This window comes from Equus przewalskii, chromosome 8 (assembly GCF_037783145.1).
Source record: "Equus przewalskii isolate Varuska chromosome 8, EquPr2, whole genome shotgun sequence".
Classification (NCBI taxonomy): Eukaryota; Metazoa; Chordata; class Mammalia; order Perissodactyla; family Equidae; genus Equus; species Equus przewalskii.
Window position 1 is genome coordinate 47,486,341 of NC_091838.1, and position 15,915 is coordinate 47,502,255.

At 35.0% G+C, this 15,915-nt stretch overlaps 1 protein-coding gene across 5 annotated transcripts in view; it reads left to right on the top strand.

Annotated features, from left to right (window-relative positions):
- Positions 1 to 15,915, top strand: part of SPAG1 (sperm associated antigen 1) — a 79,678-nt gene that overhangs the window by 33,756 nt on the left and 30,007 nt on the right. For all 5 annotated transcript variants that reach the window (XM_070631861.1, XM_070631862.1, XM_070631864.1 and 2 more), the window contains one exon: positions 2,003 to 2,162. In XM_070631861.1, coding sequence (XP_070487962.1) covers positions 2,003 to 2,162 — 160 coding nt within the window. The remainder of the gene's footprint in view (positions 1 to 2,002; positions 2,163 to 15,915) is intronic.

A 15,915-nucleotide genomic window follows, 5' to 3' on the forward strand; every position in this document is an offset into this window, starting at 1 on the left:
ATGAAATCCGGCCATTTGTGACAACATGGATGGACCTTGAGGATATTATGCTGAGTGAAGTAAGTCAGAGGGAGAAAGTCAAATTCCATATGATCTCACTCAGAAGTAGAGGATAAAAACAAACCCATAGCATTGGAGATTGGATTGGTGGTTACCAGAGGGGGAGGGGTGACGGGAGAGGGCATAAGGGGTGATGAGGCTCACATGTGAGGTGATGGACTATGATTAGTTTTCGGGTGGTGAACATGATGTAATCCACACAGAATTCAAAATATATTATGATGTACATCCGAAAATTGAAAAAAAAAAAAGTTAAACATAAAATCACATACCTACCTTATGATCCAACCATCTGATTCCTAGGTATTACCCTAGAAAAATGCAAGTGTATGTCCACACAAAGATTATGCATAAATGTTCATAATGGTTTTATTTGTAATCATGAAAAATTTAAAACACCTTAAAATGTCCTTCAGCAGGTAAATGGATAAACAAATTATGTTATATTCGTACAGTAGAATGCGACTTAGCAATCAAAAGGAATGAACTATAATAGATAAACACAACAACATGCGTGAATTTCAAAATAATTATGATGAGAGAAAGAAGCCAGAACAAAAAAAGAGTACATACAGTATGATTCTATTTATGTAGAATCCTAGAAAATGCAAACTAACCTATTATGACAGAAAGGACAGTGGTTGCAGGGAGGAGCGAATGGAAGTTATTACAAAAAGACAGGAAAAAACTTTTGGGAATGATGGATATGTTTATTATTATGTCAAAATCTATCAACTTGTGCATTTTAAGTACATGCAGTTTGTCAATTATGCATACCTCAGTAAGCTGTTAAGAATGGGGCGGGGAGGGGCTGGCCCCGTGGCCGAGTGGTTAAGTTCGCGCGCTCCGCTGCAGGCGGCCCAGTGTTTCGTTGGTTGGAATCCTGGGCGCGGACATGACACTGCTCATCAGACCACGCTGAGGCAGCGTCCCACATGCCACAACTAGAAGGACCCACAATAAAGAATATACAACTATGTACCGGGGGGCTTTGGGGAGAAAAAGGAAAGTAAAATAAAATCTTAAAAAAAAAAAAAAGAATGGGGCGGGGAATGTTCTGATATACATATTTTTCATTCCAGTTGGCATGAAATATTAAAGAACTTTCAACATTACTCTAAAAAAGTCATGTGTAGTATGATTTAATTTGTATAAAATTATACATCTATGAGGGTGTACATGCATATGTCCAGGAATAAGAGGCATAAACTACAAGAGAAGCAAAAAGTTTATTTAGAGGCTCAAGAACTGCAATTTGGGTAGCACAGATTCAAGTAGAAACCCAAATAGTGTCCTGCTAGGGAGGAAAAGTCAGGGGCTTTTAAAGGCAAAGAAAGGAGATTATGTTATAAAGCATTTTAATTGGAGTTGAAGGCAGAGAGGTAGTCTTGGCTAAATATTGATTGACTATCCATTCTATCTTCAGAAAGTCCATAATCCTCAGTCTTTGTGATCAAGATGTCCTTTCTCCTGCTTTCTCCCAAACAACTGCTTGTAAAACAATTGCCATTTTGGCCCAGTGCAAAGGTTTGTCCCAGTCCAAGGTTCAAGACAGCAGGCAGTTTCTCTGGAAAGGCAGCTCTGACTCCACTAAAGGCAATTTTGACACATAAGACACAGAGACAATTTGACATATAAGAACAGAGGAAAATGATCCTCAGAATTTCAATAGTGTTATCTGAGCAGCAGGAATTCAGATGAGTTTTTTCTTTCCTGTTTGTACTTGTTATGTTTTAAGTTTTTTACAGTAGACATATATGATTATAATCAGACAAAGCAATGAACTTGTTTGAAAAAGAAAAAGATCACCATAAAAACCTTATCTAAGTTATCTTTATTCGCTTTTTAATACTATCTTCATATTCTCACCTGAATGAATGGTTTTTTTTTTTATTAAAGAAGAACATTTTCTTTAATGATGTTTATGGCGTTTATGTTGCAGAAAACCTTGTCAGAGGTTGAACGAGATCTGAAAGATTCTGAACCTGCATCTAAGAGTCAAGCAAAGGGGAAAAGGATGTTTATTCAGGAGGTGGAAAACTCGGAAGATGAAGATGGAAAGGACAGTGGGAAAAAACCTGAAGATGGCAGTGGAGATAAAAGTAAAATATCTTTTCTCTTTTGGTTATGCAGAAAGCTACCTTTTTATATGATGAGCTGGCTCAAATTTTCTGTTTGTCTAGAAATTCTGTCTCTCAAACTGTTTCTAGCTATGCCTTGTAAATTGACAAGCAAGCTTTTCCTTAATCTTTTTCTTAATACAGCTCATCTTTTTCTTTTCTTTTCTTTTTTATTGAGGTATTATGGACATACACATTATATTATTTTCAGTTGTACACCGTAATGATTCAATATTTGTATATATTGTGAAATGATCACCACAATAAGTCTAGTTAACATAGTTCATCTTCTTAATCTCCCAAACCCAATTTTTCTTCTTAACCTGACACCTTTTTCTAGTGCTCAATTTAATTCCTGATTATCACCTTTAAATGCAAATAGCTGTGTCTACGTGACATCAACGGTTTAAGTTAGCCTTAAATCTTTCTCTTAGATGAGTATTTTGTATATAGCTCCTTGGTTACAAATATATTGGCTTCAAAGAAGATATATGCCTAAAATGAAAGCAATGTTGGAAAATTGCTATGTGTGTCTTTCAAAAAAGTTGTTTTAAATATGCAATTTCACTTTTGATATATTTTTTAAAAAGCATCTGGATAAAGCTTAATCTTCATAATATGAAAGAATGAAAGTTACATCAGCTTTAAGAGGAAAGATCTGCCTACTCTCTCGATCACGGGGGGAAATCTTTTCCCCCTTCTTGAGAGCTCCTGAGTGACCAAGGGGAAAATACCAGTTTTGAAAATTATTCACAGGTAAAAGTCAACTTTAAGCAATTTGACAGAATATTTAATTTTGAGAGAGAAATGTAAAATGTTCTGTTCATTCAACTTAAAAAAATAAAGAAAAAGAAGTATAAGTTTTCATTTTTTAATGACAAAAAATATAATGTAAAATATATACCTCAGGTTAAAATATGATCAGTTAAGCTAGGATAAAGACAAAGGGGTAGAAAAGAAGTGGGGGCGAGAGAAGAGGAGACAGAGGGCAAGAGCACCAGAGAGATGGGAAAGGAAGAAAGCATCAGAAGGATAAAAAAGGGAGAAATTAAGGTAAACACTTTTCCAAGGATTGAGGTTCACCAGCAAATTTTCAACCAGTAAGTTCTGGCAACAAATATTCTTCTTAGGGTTTATATTTAGCTTAAGATAATTAGCCAAGTGGCTTACAATTAATGGAAATCATTTAAAATCTTGAACAAGGTATAGTACAAACTATATCAATTGCTACTATTTTTAAATTATTATTTAAAAAATTTACACATAGCAAAAATGGACTTATTTGCTATACAGTTCAAACATTTGTATAATTTCATGTACTCACCACCACAATCAGGATACATAACTATTCCATCACACCAAAAAACTCCTTTTTGTTCTCCTTTGAGCCACACCCTTCCCTCATCCCAACCCTTGGCAACCACTGATGTGTTCTCTGTTCCTACAGTTTTGCCTTTTCCAGAATGCTGTATAAACGGAATCAGAGAGTATGTAACCTTTTGAGACTAGCTTCCTTCACTTAGCGTAATGTCACTGAGATTCATTCACGTGGTTGCATGTATCTTTGGTTCATTCCTTTTTATTGACTAGTAGTGTTCCATTCTAGGGATATACTGCCGTTTGTTTTTCATTTCACTTTTTAAAGGACATTTGGGTTTCCAGTGTTTGGTATTTACAAATAGAGCTACTGTTAGCATTCATGCTCAGGTTTTTGGGTGAGCATATGTTTTCATTTCCCTAGGGTAAATACATAAGAGTGGGATTGCTGGGTCATATGGGAAGTGTGTGTTCAACTGTATAAAAAATTTCCAAACTCTTTTTCCACTATGGCATTCCATTTTGCATTCCCATTAGCAACATATTAGAGTTCCAGTTGCTTTGTGTTCTTGTCAGCATTTGGTATTATCAGGTTTATTTTAAAAGAAATTTTAGCCATTTTGTTAGGTGTATAGTGGTTTCTCATTATGGTTTTAATTTGCATTTTACTAATGGCTATGATGTTGAACATCTTTTCATGTGCTAATTTGCCATGCCCATATCATTTTTGGCAAAGTACCTGTTCAAATTATTCCACCAGTTTTTTTTAAATTGGGTAATTGTTTTCTTCTTGTTGAATTTTGAGAGTTCTTTTTATATTCTTGATACAAGTCTTTCGGTAGACATGAGGTCTGCAAATATTTCTTCCCCTGTTTGTAGCTTGTTTTTTCAGTCTTTAAACAGTAGCTTTCACAGAAAAAAAGGGTTTTAATTTAGTTAGAGTCCGATTTATCAAAAGGTTGTAATGGACTGTGCTTTGGGTGTTATATCTAAGAACACTTTGCTTAATCCAAAATCATGAAGATTTTCTCTTGTATTTTCTTTTAAAAGTTTCATAGTTTTATGTTTTACACTTACATATCCATTCTGAGTTAATGTTTTTATTGAGATATAGTTGACATATAACATTGTGTTAGTTTCAGGTGTACAACATGATGATTTGATATTTGTATATATTGCAAAATGATCACCATAATATGTTTAGTTAACATCTATCGCTGTACAGAGTTTAAAAATTTTGTTTTCTTGTGATAAAAACTTTTAATATTTACTCTCTTAGCACCTTTGAAATATACAGTACAGTATTATTAACTACAGTCACCTTGCTGTACATTATGTCCTCATGACTTATTTATTTTATAACTGGAATTTTGTAGCTTTTGACCCTCTTCACCCATCGCCCCCCCACCCCACTCACCACCCCTGGCAACCACCAATCTTTTTTCTGTATCTATGATCTCAGTTTATTACTTGTTAGATTCCACATATAAATGAGATCATACAATGTTTGTCTTTCTCTGTCTGACTTATTTCTCTGGCATGCTGAGTTAATATTTGTATGAAGTTTGAGGATTAGATGGAGTTTCATTTATTTGCATATGGATATCCGACTGTTCCAAAACCATTTATTGAAAACTATCCTCACTCTTTTGAACTGCCTTTGCACCTTTGTGAAAAATCAATTGGCCATATTTGTGAGGCCAGTAGAATCTAATTCTGGACCCAGTTCTTTTCTGGTGACCTATGTGTCTATCCATTTGTCAACACCACACTGTCTTGAGTAATATAGTTTTATAGTAGTCTTAAAATCAGGTAGTGTGATTCCTTCAGCTTTATTTTTCTTTTTCAAAATTGTTTGGCTGTTCTATTTCCTTTGCCTTTCCACATAGTTTTAAAATCAGGTTTTTTTCAATTATATTTTATTTTTCGTGGTCTGCATTCCTCCCATTTCTCTTAACATTCAGGTATATTTCTTTATTACATAAAAAAATCACATATATTTGATGAATATTTTACCACAAGTCTCTTTGTTATGTTACTAAAATTTACATTTCCACTCACTGCAAAATACAAGGAATTTTCCTCTATCACTATAATATGTACAAGAGTACAATAAGATAGCAAATATGAAGTAGGTCAGTCAGTTTTTCTATATCTAGAAAAAGTCATGCTGGGAATTTGATTGGAATTGTATTGAATATATAGATCAGTTTAGGGGAGATATGACGTTGTAATTATATTGAGTTTTCCAATCCGTGAACATGGTATGTCTCTCCATTTATTTAGGTCTTTTTTTTTTTTTTTTCTGCTTTATCTCCCCAACCCCGCCCCTATACACAGTTGTATGTCTTAGTTGCATGTCCTTCTAGTTGTGGGATGTGGGACACCATCTCAACGTGGCCTGACGAGCGGTGCCATGTCAGCGCCCAGGATCCGAACCCTGGGCCGCCGCAGCAGAGTGCAAGAACTTAACCACTCGGCCACGGAGCCGGCCCCTATTTAGGTCTTTTTAATTTTATTTTATTAGTGTTTTGAAGTTTATGGCATACAGATACTGCACATACTTTGACAGATTTATACTTAAGTATTTCAGTTTGGGGGGAGCTATTGTAAATAATACTTTTTTTAATTTCAGAAGATTTAAAATTCATTTGTACATTGCTAGAATATAGAAATATGATTGGTTTTTAAAAATATGTTGACTTGGATCTTGCAATTATGCTAACTCACTGATTAGTTCCAGGATTCTTTTCAAAGATTCTTTGGAATTTTTTTCATAGACAATTATGTTGTCTGCAAATAAGGACAGTTTTATTTTTTCATTTCCAATCTGTACATCTTTTCTTTCTTTTTCATGCTTTATTGCTCTGGCTAAGGATTATGGTGTTGAACAAGAGTGGTGAGAGTAGACATGCATGCCTTGTTCTCAATCTTAGAGGACAAGCATTCAGTCTTCCACCATCAAGTTTGATATTAACTGTGAGTTTATGATAGATGGCCTTTATCCAATTAATGAGGTAATCTTCTATTTCTAGATGATTGAGACTTTTTGTCTTGAATTGGTGTTGAATTTTTTCGACTACTTTTTCTGTCAATTGATTTGATCATGTGGTTTTTCTTCTTTAGTCTGTTGATATATTAGATTATGTTTATAGATTTTCAGATGTTGAGCCAGCCTTGAATTCTTGGGATAAACCCATCAATCATCATTGTATTAACCTTTTCATATATTGCTGGATTTTTTTTTTTTTTTTTTTGAGGAAGATTAGCCCTGAGCTAACATCTGCTGCCAATCCTCCTCTTTTTGCTGCAGAAGACTGGGCCTGTGCCCATCTTCCTCTACTTTATATGTGGGACGCCTGCCACAGCATGGCTTGACAAGCGGTGCCAAGTCCGCACCCGGGATCCAAACCGGCGAACCCCGGGCCACCGGAGTGGAATGTGCGCACTTAACCGCTGTGCCACTGGGCAAGCCCCTATTGCTGGATTTTATTTGCTAATATCTTCTTGAGGATTTTTGCATCTACATTCACGAGAGATATTGGACTATAGTTATTCTTTTTTTGTACCGTGCTTGTCTGGTTAAAAGCCAGGCTTTTAATTTCTCTTTTAATTTTGTTGTATCAGAGCAATTATGGCCTCATAAAAGTTGGGAGTTGGGATATGTTTCCATCACTTCTATTTTCTAAAAGAGATTGTGTAGAATTGATGGTAGAATTTTTAAATATTTGGTAGAATTTGCCAGTGAAACCATCTAGGCCTGGAGTTTCTTTTGTGAAAAGTTTTAAATTGCAAATTCAATTTCTTTAATAGATATACAACTATTTAGGCTATCTGTTTTTTTCTTGGGTGAATCCTGATAGATTTGTAGTTTCAAGAAATTGGTCCATTTCATCCAAGTTGTTGAATTTATGGGCATAGAGTTGTTCATAGGAATCCCTTATTACAGTTTTAATGTCTGGTTGATCTGTAGTGATATCCCCTCTTCTTGATATTGGTAATTTGTGTTTTCTCTCTTTTTCGGTTTGCCAGTGTGGCTAAATGTTTTCAATGTTATTGATCTTTTCAAAACACCACCTTTTGTCTCATTGATTTTTCTCTCCTTTTTTTTCTTTGCCAGTTTCCTTGATTTCTCCTTTCTATCATTTCCTTCCTTCTGCTTGTATTGGGCTTATTTTACTCCTCTTTTTCTAAGATAGTTTCTCAAGATAGAGACTTAGGGCCGGCCTGGTGGTGTAGCAGTTAAGTTTGCGCACTCTGCTTTGGCAGCCTGAGGTTCTCTGGTTTGGATCCCAGGTGTGGACCTATGCCCTGCTTGTCAAGCCATGCTGTCACAGGCATCCCACATATAAAGTAGAGGAAGATGGGCACAGGTGTTAGCTCAGGGCTAATCTTCATCAGCAAAAAACGAAGAGGATTCATGGTGGATGTTAGCTCAGGACTAATCTTCCTCAAAAAAAAAAAAGAAAAAAAAAGATAGAGGCTTAGAATGTTGATTTGAAACTTCTTTCCCCTAACATAAGCATTTGATGCTGTGTTTTCTTCTAAGCATGGCTTTATCTACATTCCACACATTTTATGTTTTATTTTCATTGAGATTCAGTTAAAAATATTTTCTAATTTCCCTCAAGATCTCTCTTTGATCCCTAAGGCATATTTAATTTCCAAATTTTTGAGATTTACCGGTAATCTTTTTATTCTTGATTTTACGTTTACTTCCAGTAAGATCAGAGAATGTACTTTGTGTTATGTCATTGCTTTTAAATTTGTTAAGGCTTGTCTTATGTCACAGGCTATGTTCTTTCTTGATGAATATTACATGTGCACTTGAAAAGAATATGTATTTTGCTGTTTTTTTGTTGGAGTGTTCTATAAATAGCAATTAAATCCAGTTGTTTCATGGTGCTACTGAGTTCTTCTTAATCCCTGCTGATTTTACTTGTTATATTCCTCATTAAGGAGGAGTATTGTAGATTTGTGGATTTGTCCATTTCTCCTTTTAGTTCTGTCAGTTTTTGTGTCATGTGTCTTGAAGCTCTGTTGTTAGGAACATACACATTTACGATTGCTCTGATTTATTGGTCAGTTGATCCTTTTATCATTATATAAGGTCCATCTATCTTTGGTAATTTTACTTGTTTTTAAGTCTACTTTGTCTGACATTACTGTAGCCATTTCAGCTCTCTTTGGATTCATATTTGCATTATATATATTTTCCCATCCTTTCACTTTTAACCTACCTGAATCCTTAAAATGGGTTTCTTTTAGACAGCATATAGTTGGGTTTTATTTTTAGTCCATTCTTATACTACTCTGTCTTATATTTGGTATGTGTACACCATATACACTTAATTAAATATTGATACGTTTGTATTAGGTCTAACATTGTATTTCTTATTTTTCTGATTCTTCCCTCTGTTTTTTGTTCCACTGTTTCTTCTTTCATATTTTCTTTTAGATTATTTGAATAATGTTTAGTTTTTTTATTTTAATTTATTTATTATTTTGTTGTATTTCTTTGCACATTCTTTTAGTGGTCCCAATAATGATTTATAGATACATACTTACTTTTCCATATTCTACTTAGAATTAATATTTTACCACTTCAAGTGAAATGTAAAACCCTTACCACCAAATCAGTCCTTTTACCCTCCACCTTTATGTTGTAGTTATCATATGTGTTATATTTACATTCATTGAAAACCTCATCAGACAATGTTATGATTTTTGCCTTCAATCTTTCTACATATTTTGAAGAATTTATGAAGAGAAAAACAGTCTATTTTGTTTACTCAGATATTTGTCATTTCTGTTTTTCCTTCATTCCTGATGTCCCAAGTTTCTTTCTGGTATCATTTCCTTTACATCCAAAGTACATCCTTTAGCATTTCTTTTAAAGAAGTTCTGCTAGAGATGAATTCTCTTAGTTTTCCTTCATTGAGGATGCCTTTATTTTACCTAAATTTCTTAAGGATATTTTTGCTGGATATAGAATTCTGGATTGACAGTTCTTTCTTTCAGCATTTTAAACATTTTCTTCTGCTGCCTTCTATCCTCCATGGTTCTGATGAGAAATTCATTGCCATTCAAATTGTTGTTCCCCTATATATGATGCATTGTTTTTCTCTGGCTGCTTTCAAGACTTTTTCTATGTTTTTATTTTTTAGCAGTTTGATTATGGTGTGTCTTGATGTAGGTTTCTTTGAATTCATCCTTTTGGGGTATGCTGAGCTTCTTGAATCTATAAGTTAATGTCACTGCCACATTTGGGAAGTTGTCAGCCATAATTTCTTCAAATTTTTTTCTGGGAAACATTATTTCTCCTCTCCTATTGGGACTGTTATGACACAATTGTTAGACTATTTAGTATTGTCCCACAAGTCCTTGAGGTTTTGTTCATTTTTTTGTCAGTTTTTTTCTTCTTTTTGTTGTTAAGATTGAAAAATTTCTATTGATCTATATTCAGGTTCACTGACTTTTTCCTCTGTCATCTCAATTCAACTATTTTACCCATTCAGTGAATTTTTTATTTTGGTTATTGTAGTTTTTTCATTATAAAATTTCCATTTGGTTCTTTTTTTTTTAATCTTCTATTTCTCTGCAAAGCTGTTTAATCTTTCTTTTCATTTCAAGAGTGTTTGCCTTTATTTCTTGGAGCATGGTTATTATAGCCACTGTAAAGTCTTTGAGAATTCACAATATCCTTGTTACCTAGGGTTTGGAGTTACTTGTCTTTTCCCTTGCCAAATGCTAAGATTTTCTTTCTTCCTCATTTGTTAAATAGTTTTGTACTTTATACAAAATCAGTTAATCAATCTGTTTATGTTTGGGTAAAAGTTTTCCTACCTGACTTCTGTGGACTATGGTACTAATGTCAGTTTAGTTTCAAAACCTCTACAGTGCTATTTGTACCTGTCCCACATGTGCACCACCCCATGACCAGCTAGGGTCTGGGCAATGGTCTTCCCCTGTAATTCACTTCTCAAAATTTTTAATATGATGTTTAGGATCAGATTTATGATATGGATCACCTAGAGGGTAAGCCCAGTTTGTACACAATTTTATGCGTTTGTTTTCTTGAGTTCCCTTGTGTCTGTGATTCTTCTGTACTCTTTCTGGCTCCCACCATTTTCCTTCCTCTTCCTCTGGCTAGAAAGCCAGGCTTTTAATTTCTCCATTCTACTGCACACTTCTCAGGACTGTGTGTCTCTGGGACTGGGCAACAAGAGGACAGAGAGAGAAAAAAGCAATGGGGACATTTTTGGGACCACAGTTTCTCTGGCCAGAGATAAGAGTCCCTCTCCCTCAAAATTTTAGTTATCTACTCGGCTGCTACTGCCATGGCAACTGCTGCAGGATTGCCGGGAAGCTGGGATTGGAGAGAATGAAAAAACAAAACAAACAAACAAGAAACAGGGGATTTCCCCAACTCTCTCTTCCATAGAGGTCAACTGTCTTTTTGCTTTAGATAAGTAATAGAGGATTTCTTCTGCAGCTTTTTCTGTGCACACTCAGTGCACAGTTCTGGGTTTTGGACTGCCTTTGATCTAGGCTAGGAGATATCAGAGGAAAGAAAAATGAGAAGCTCACTGCTAGTTTAGTGATCTTTCAAGTTCTAGTTCCCTTCCCCAGTCAGCCTGCTACCATTTACTTTTCAGTCTCCTCATATAGCTGCTTTGTGAATTCCGTCCCAGGTTTTTAGTCTATTCAGTGGGAGACACGGTGGAGTGAGTTTATCTTGACAGGAACTGCTTTTCTCATTATTATGTTTTTGAAAGATTAGCACATTTGAAGAACTATGAAAGTGCTTTACAGGGGCCGGCCTGGTGGCAAGTGGTTAACTGCTCACGTTCCACTTTGGCGGCATGGGGTTCGCTGGTTCGGATCCTGGGTGCAGACATGGCACTGCTTGTCAAGCCATGCTGTGGTAGGCATCCCACATACAAAGTAGAGGAAGATGGACACGGATGTTAGCTCAGGGCCAGTCTTCCTCAGCAAAAAGAGGAGGATTGGCAGCAGTTAGCTCAGGGCTAATCTTCCTCAAAAAAAAAAAAAAAGAAAGAAAGAAAGTGCTTTACATAGATTATTTTATTTAATCCTCAAGGAAGCTATAACTATTCATACTTTTATAGATTAGGGATTGGAAACTTAGAAAGGTTAAATTATTTGCCAGATTTGCCAGGTTGTAAGTCATATGGTTAGGATATGGCCCCAAATTGGTGTGATTCCAAAGTCTATCTCTTAAAAGCGGTTACTGGATGCCAACTAAGAAAGTATAGGTTCTGTAAAACCCAGGCTGAACATCGCCAGGCTACACTGTCAAAGAAACAGATATAATCTGGTGTTTGTCCATTCTTGTGCTCCCTGACGTTGTACCAAGAACTCTTATCAGAAGCTGAAACTATGGTGAGGAACAAGTGAGTTAAAGACTAATGCAAGCCTTTTTTATTAAAAAATGGGAAGAGGAACCGAATAGACACTTCCAAAGAAGACATTCAAATGACCAACAGATACATGAAAATGTGCTCAACATCACTAATCATCAGGGAAATGAAAATCAAGACCACAATGAGATACCATCTCATGCCTGTTAGAATGGCTCTTATCAAAAAGACAAGAGATAACAAATATTGGTGAAGATGTGGAGAAAAGGGAAGCCTTGTGCGCTGTTGGTGGAAATGTAAATTGTAAATATAAATGTAAAATGTACATTTCAAAAATGTAAAATGTAAATTGTACAGCCGCTATGAAAACAGTATGGAGGTTCCGCAAAAATTAAAAATAGAACTAACACAGTCCAGCCATCCCACTTTTGAGTATATATCCAAAAGAAATGAAATCAGTATCTCAAGGAGATATCTGCACTCCTATGTTCATTGCAGCATTATTCCCAATAGCCAAGACATGGAAAGAACCTAAGTGTTCAACAGCAGATGAATGGATAAAGAAAATGTGATAACACACATGCTTATACATAGACACACACAATGGAATGTTATTCATCCATAAAAAAAGGAAATCCTGCCATTTGTGACAGCATGGATGGATCTTGAGGGTATTATGCTAAGTGAAATAAGTCAGAGAAAGACAAATACTATATGATCTCACTTATGTGTGGAATCTAAAAAAAGACAAACTCATAGAGAGTTGAATGGTGGTTGCCAGGGACTAGGGGAGGAGGGTATTGGGGGGAAGTTGATTGAATAAAGGGTACAAACTTCGAGTTGTAAGATGAGTAAGTTCTGGGGATCTAATATACAGCATTGTGACTACAGTTAACAATATTGCAATATATACTTGAAAGTTGCTAAGAGAGTAGATCTTTAATGTTCTCACTACAAAAAAAAAAGTAGTTATATGAGGTGATGGATGCATTAAGTAACCTTATTGTGGTAATAATTTTGCAATATATATATATGTATCAAATCATCACATCGTATACCTTAAACTTACACAATGTTGTTTATCAATTATATCTCCATAAAGCTGGGTGGGGGGAAGATACTAAAAGGCCCTCCTTACAAATAGAGATAAACCTTCAGGAAAGGGTTAATCATTAAAAAATCAGTAATACTACTTCTGTGATTAGAAATCTGAGTCAGGATTGTGATAGTGTAATATCATTTAACAGGTTGATAAGATGTTTCTCTCTGAATTAGGTGGTTATCCCTTAGGTGAGTCCCATAGAGAAGCAATATTCCTTTTCTGCTCTGCAGGCAGCCAGAGCTTTAGGAGAACCATTTCTGATCCTGTCATTCCTGCCCCCCAATAATTTTGTAGATTAGGGAATATATAAAAATACTTAAGATTCAGAAAACAAAAATATCTTGATAGGAAGAATGTACATTTTAAGACACTAGTTCCTTTTTATCAGGAAAGCCAATCAAGATTAGGTAGAATAAATGGCTGGAAGCTCAGAAGTAGTCCTTTTAAAATGAAGTAAAAACAACAGAACTATCTTATGTTCACCTTTGCCCAGTTCTATTGTGAGATAACTTGTAAAAAGAGCTTTCTCATCTGTCCTTCTCAGGACTAGTATGAAGAAATACCTGCCTATTTGCCAGGCTGATTAGATCTGGGGATTTGAGTCCATGGCTTTCTCAGAAACTCCCCATTTAGAAGTAGCTGTCCTCACACAGCTGTAGCTGTCAGACTTTGGTATTTATTGTCTCCCTGCAGAGTCTGTAAGCAGTAATCAGAGGGAAAGAACTGTCTAGCTCCCTTGTAGTACTGTTGCTTATTCCCCACCTGAAAATGAAATATAAGAAAAGAAACAGTCACTCACAAAAAGAAGAATAAAATATAGAAAAATATTTCTCTTTTCCTAGAATTGGCAGGATCAGGAGGGTGGAAGGGTGGGGATTTCAAAGAGTTAAAACAACAGACAAAATCATAAACAGAAAGGTGAATATTTTGATTATGTAAAAATGAAAAACCTGTATAAGTCAGATGCCATAAAAAAATAAAAAGGCAAATGACAAACTAGGAAAAATGTCAAGTCGATAACCTTATAATATGAAGAGCTTTTATGAAACAATAAGAAGACGTTAAAGAGCCCAGTACCAACATGAACAAAGCATATGAACGGATAAATCACTCATGAAGAAACTAAATAATCAATAAATTTTGTATTGCTAATGAAAAAATGAAAATTAAATATAGATTATTATTTTCTCCCATCAAATTGGCCAAGGTAGAAAAAAAAGAAAGTATGATTTGTTGTCAAGGGTAAGATGAAATAAGCACTCTTTTTTTAAAAATTTAGATATAATTCATATATCATAAAATTCATCCTTTTCAGATTCAGTGGATTTTAGTATATTCACAAGATTGTGCAACCATCATCCCTGTCTAATTCCAGAACATTTTTATCATCACAAAAGAAATTCCATACCCATTAGCAGTCACTCCCATCTCCCCTTCCCCTGGCAACCACTAATCTACTTTCTGTCTCTATAGATTTGCCTGTTCTGAATATCTCATATAAATGGAATCATACAATATGTGGCCCTTTGTGTCTGGCTTCTTTCACTTAGCATAGTGTTTCAAGTTTATCCATGTTGCATCATGTATTAGTACTTCATTCCTTTTTACGGACAAATAATATTCCATTGCATGGGTAATACCACATTTTCTTTATCCATTCATCAGTTGGTAAATGTTTGGCTTGTTTCCACTTTTTGGCTATTATGAATAATGCTGCTATGAATATTCACATGCAAGTTTTGTGTGTGTGCATGTGTGTGTGTGAACATGTTTTTTATTTTCTTGGGTATTTACCTAGGAGTGGAATGCTGGGTTATATGGTAACTACATTTAACTTCTTGAGAAAATGCCAGACTGTTTTCCAAAGTGGATACACCTTTTTGTAGTTCCACCAGCGATATATGAGGATTCCAATTTCTCCACATTCTTGCAAACACTTGCTATGGTTTGTCTTTTTGATTATAGCCATCCTAGTGGGTGTCAAGTGGTAATTCCTTAGGGTTTTGATTTGCATTTCCCTAATAACTTATGTTGACCATCTTTTCATGTGTGTATTAGTCATTTGTATATCTTCTTTGGAGAAATGTTTATTCAAGTTCTTTGCCCATTTTAAAATTAGGTTATTTATCTTTTTATTGTTGCATTGTAAATGTTCTTTATATATTCTGGATACTAGACCCTTATCAGATATACAATTTGCACATAATTTCTCCCATTTTGTGGGTTGTCTTTTTACTTTCTTGATAATGTCCTTTGATGCACAAAATTTTTTAATTTTGACAAAGTCCAATTTATCTATTTTTTCTTTTGTTGCTTATGCCTTTGGTGTCATATGGAAAAATTGATTGTCAAATCCAAGATCATGTAGATTTACCCCTATGTTTTTTTCTAAGAGTTTTATGGTTTTAGCTTTTACATCCAGGTCATTGATTTATTTTGATTGAAGGAGGAAGGAGTCTGACTTAGCTTTTTTTTTTAATGAGCATGTGGAAATCCAGTTGTCCCAACACCATTCCTTAAAGAGACTATTCTTTCCCCATTGAATGGACTTGGCACCCTTGTCAAAAAACAACTGGCAATAAACCCAATGTAAGGGTTTATTTCTGGACTCTCAATTCTATTCCATTGGTCTATAGTCTGTCCTTATGTCAGGACAACAGTGTTAGATTACTGTAGCTTTTAGTATGTTTGGCAATCAGAAGTGTGAGTCCTTTGGATTTTGTTCTTCTTTTTCAAGATTGTTTTGGCTATACTGGGCCTCTTGCTATTCCATATGAATTTGAGGATCAGCTTTTCCATTTCTGCAAACAAGGCTGTGGAATTTTCACAGGGATTATGTTGAATCTGTAGATTGTTTTGGGTAGTATTGATATCTTAACATTGTCTTCCTATCCATGATCAAGAGATATCTTTCCATTTATTTAATTTCTTT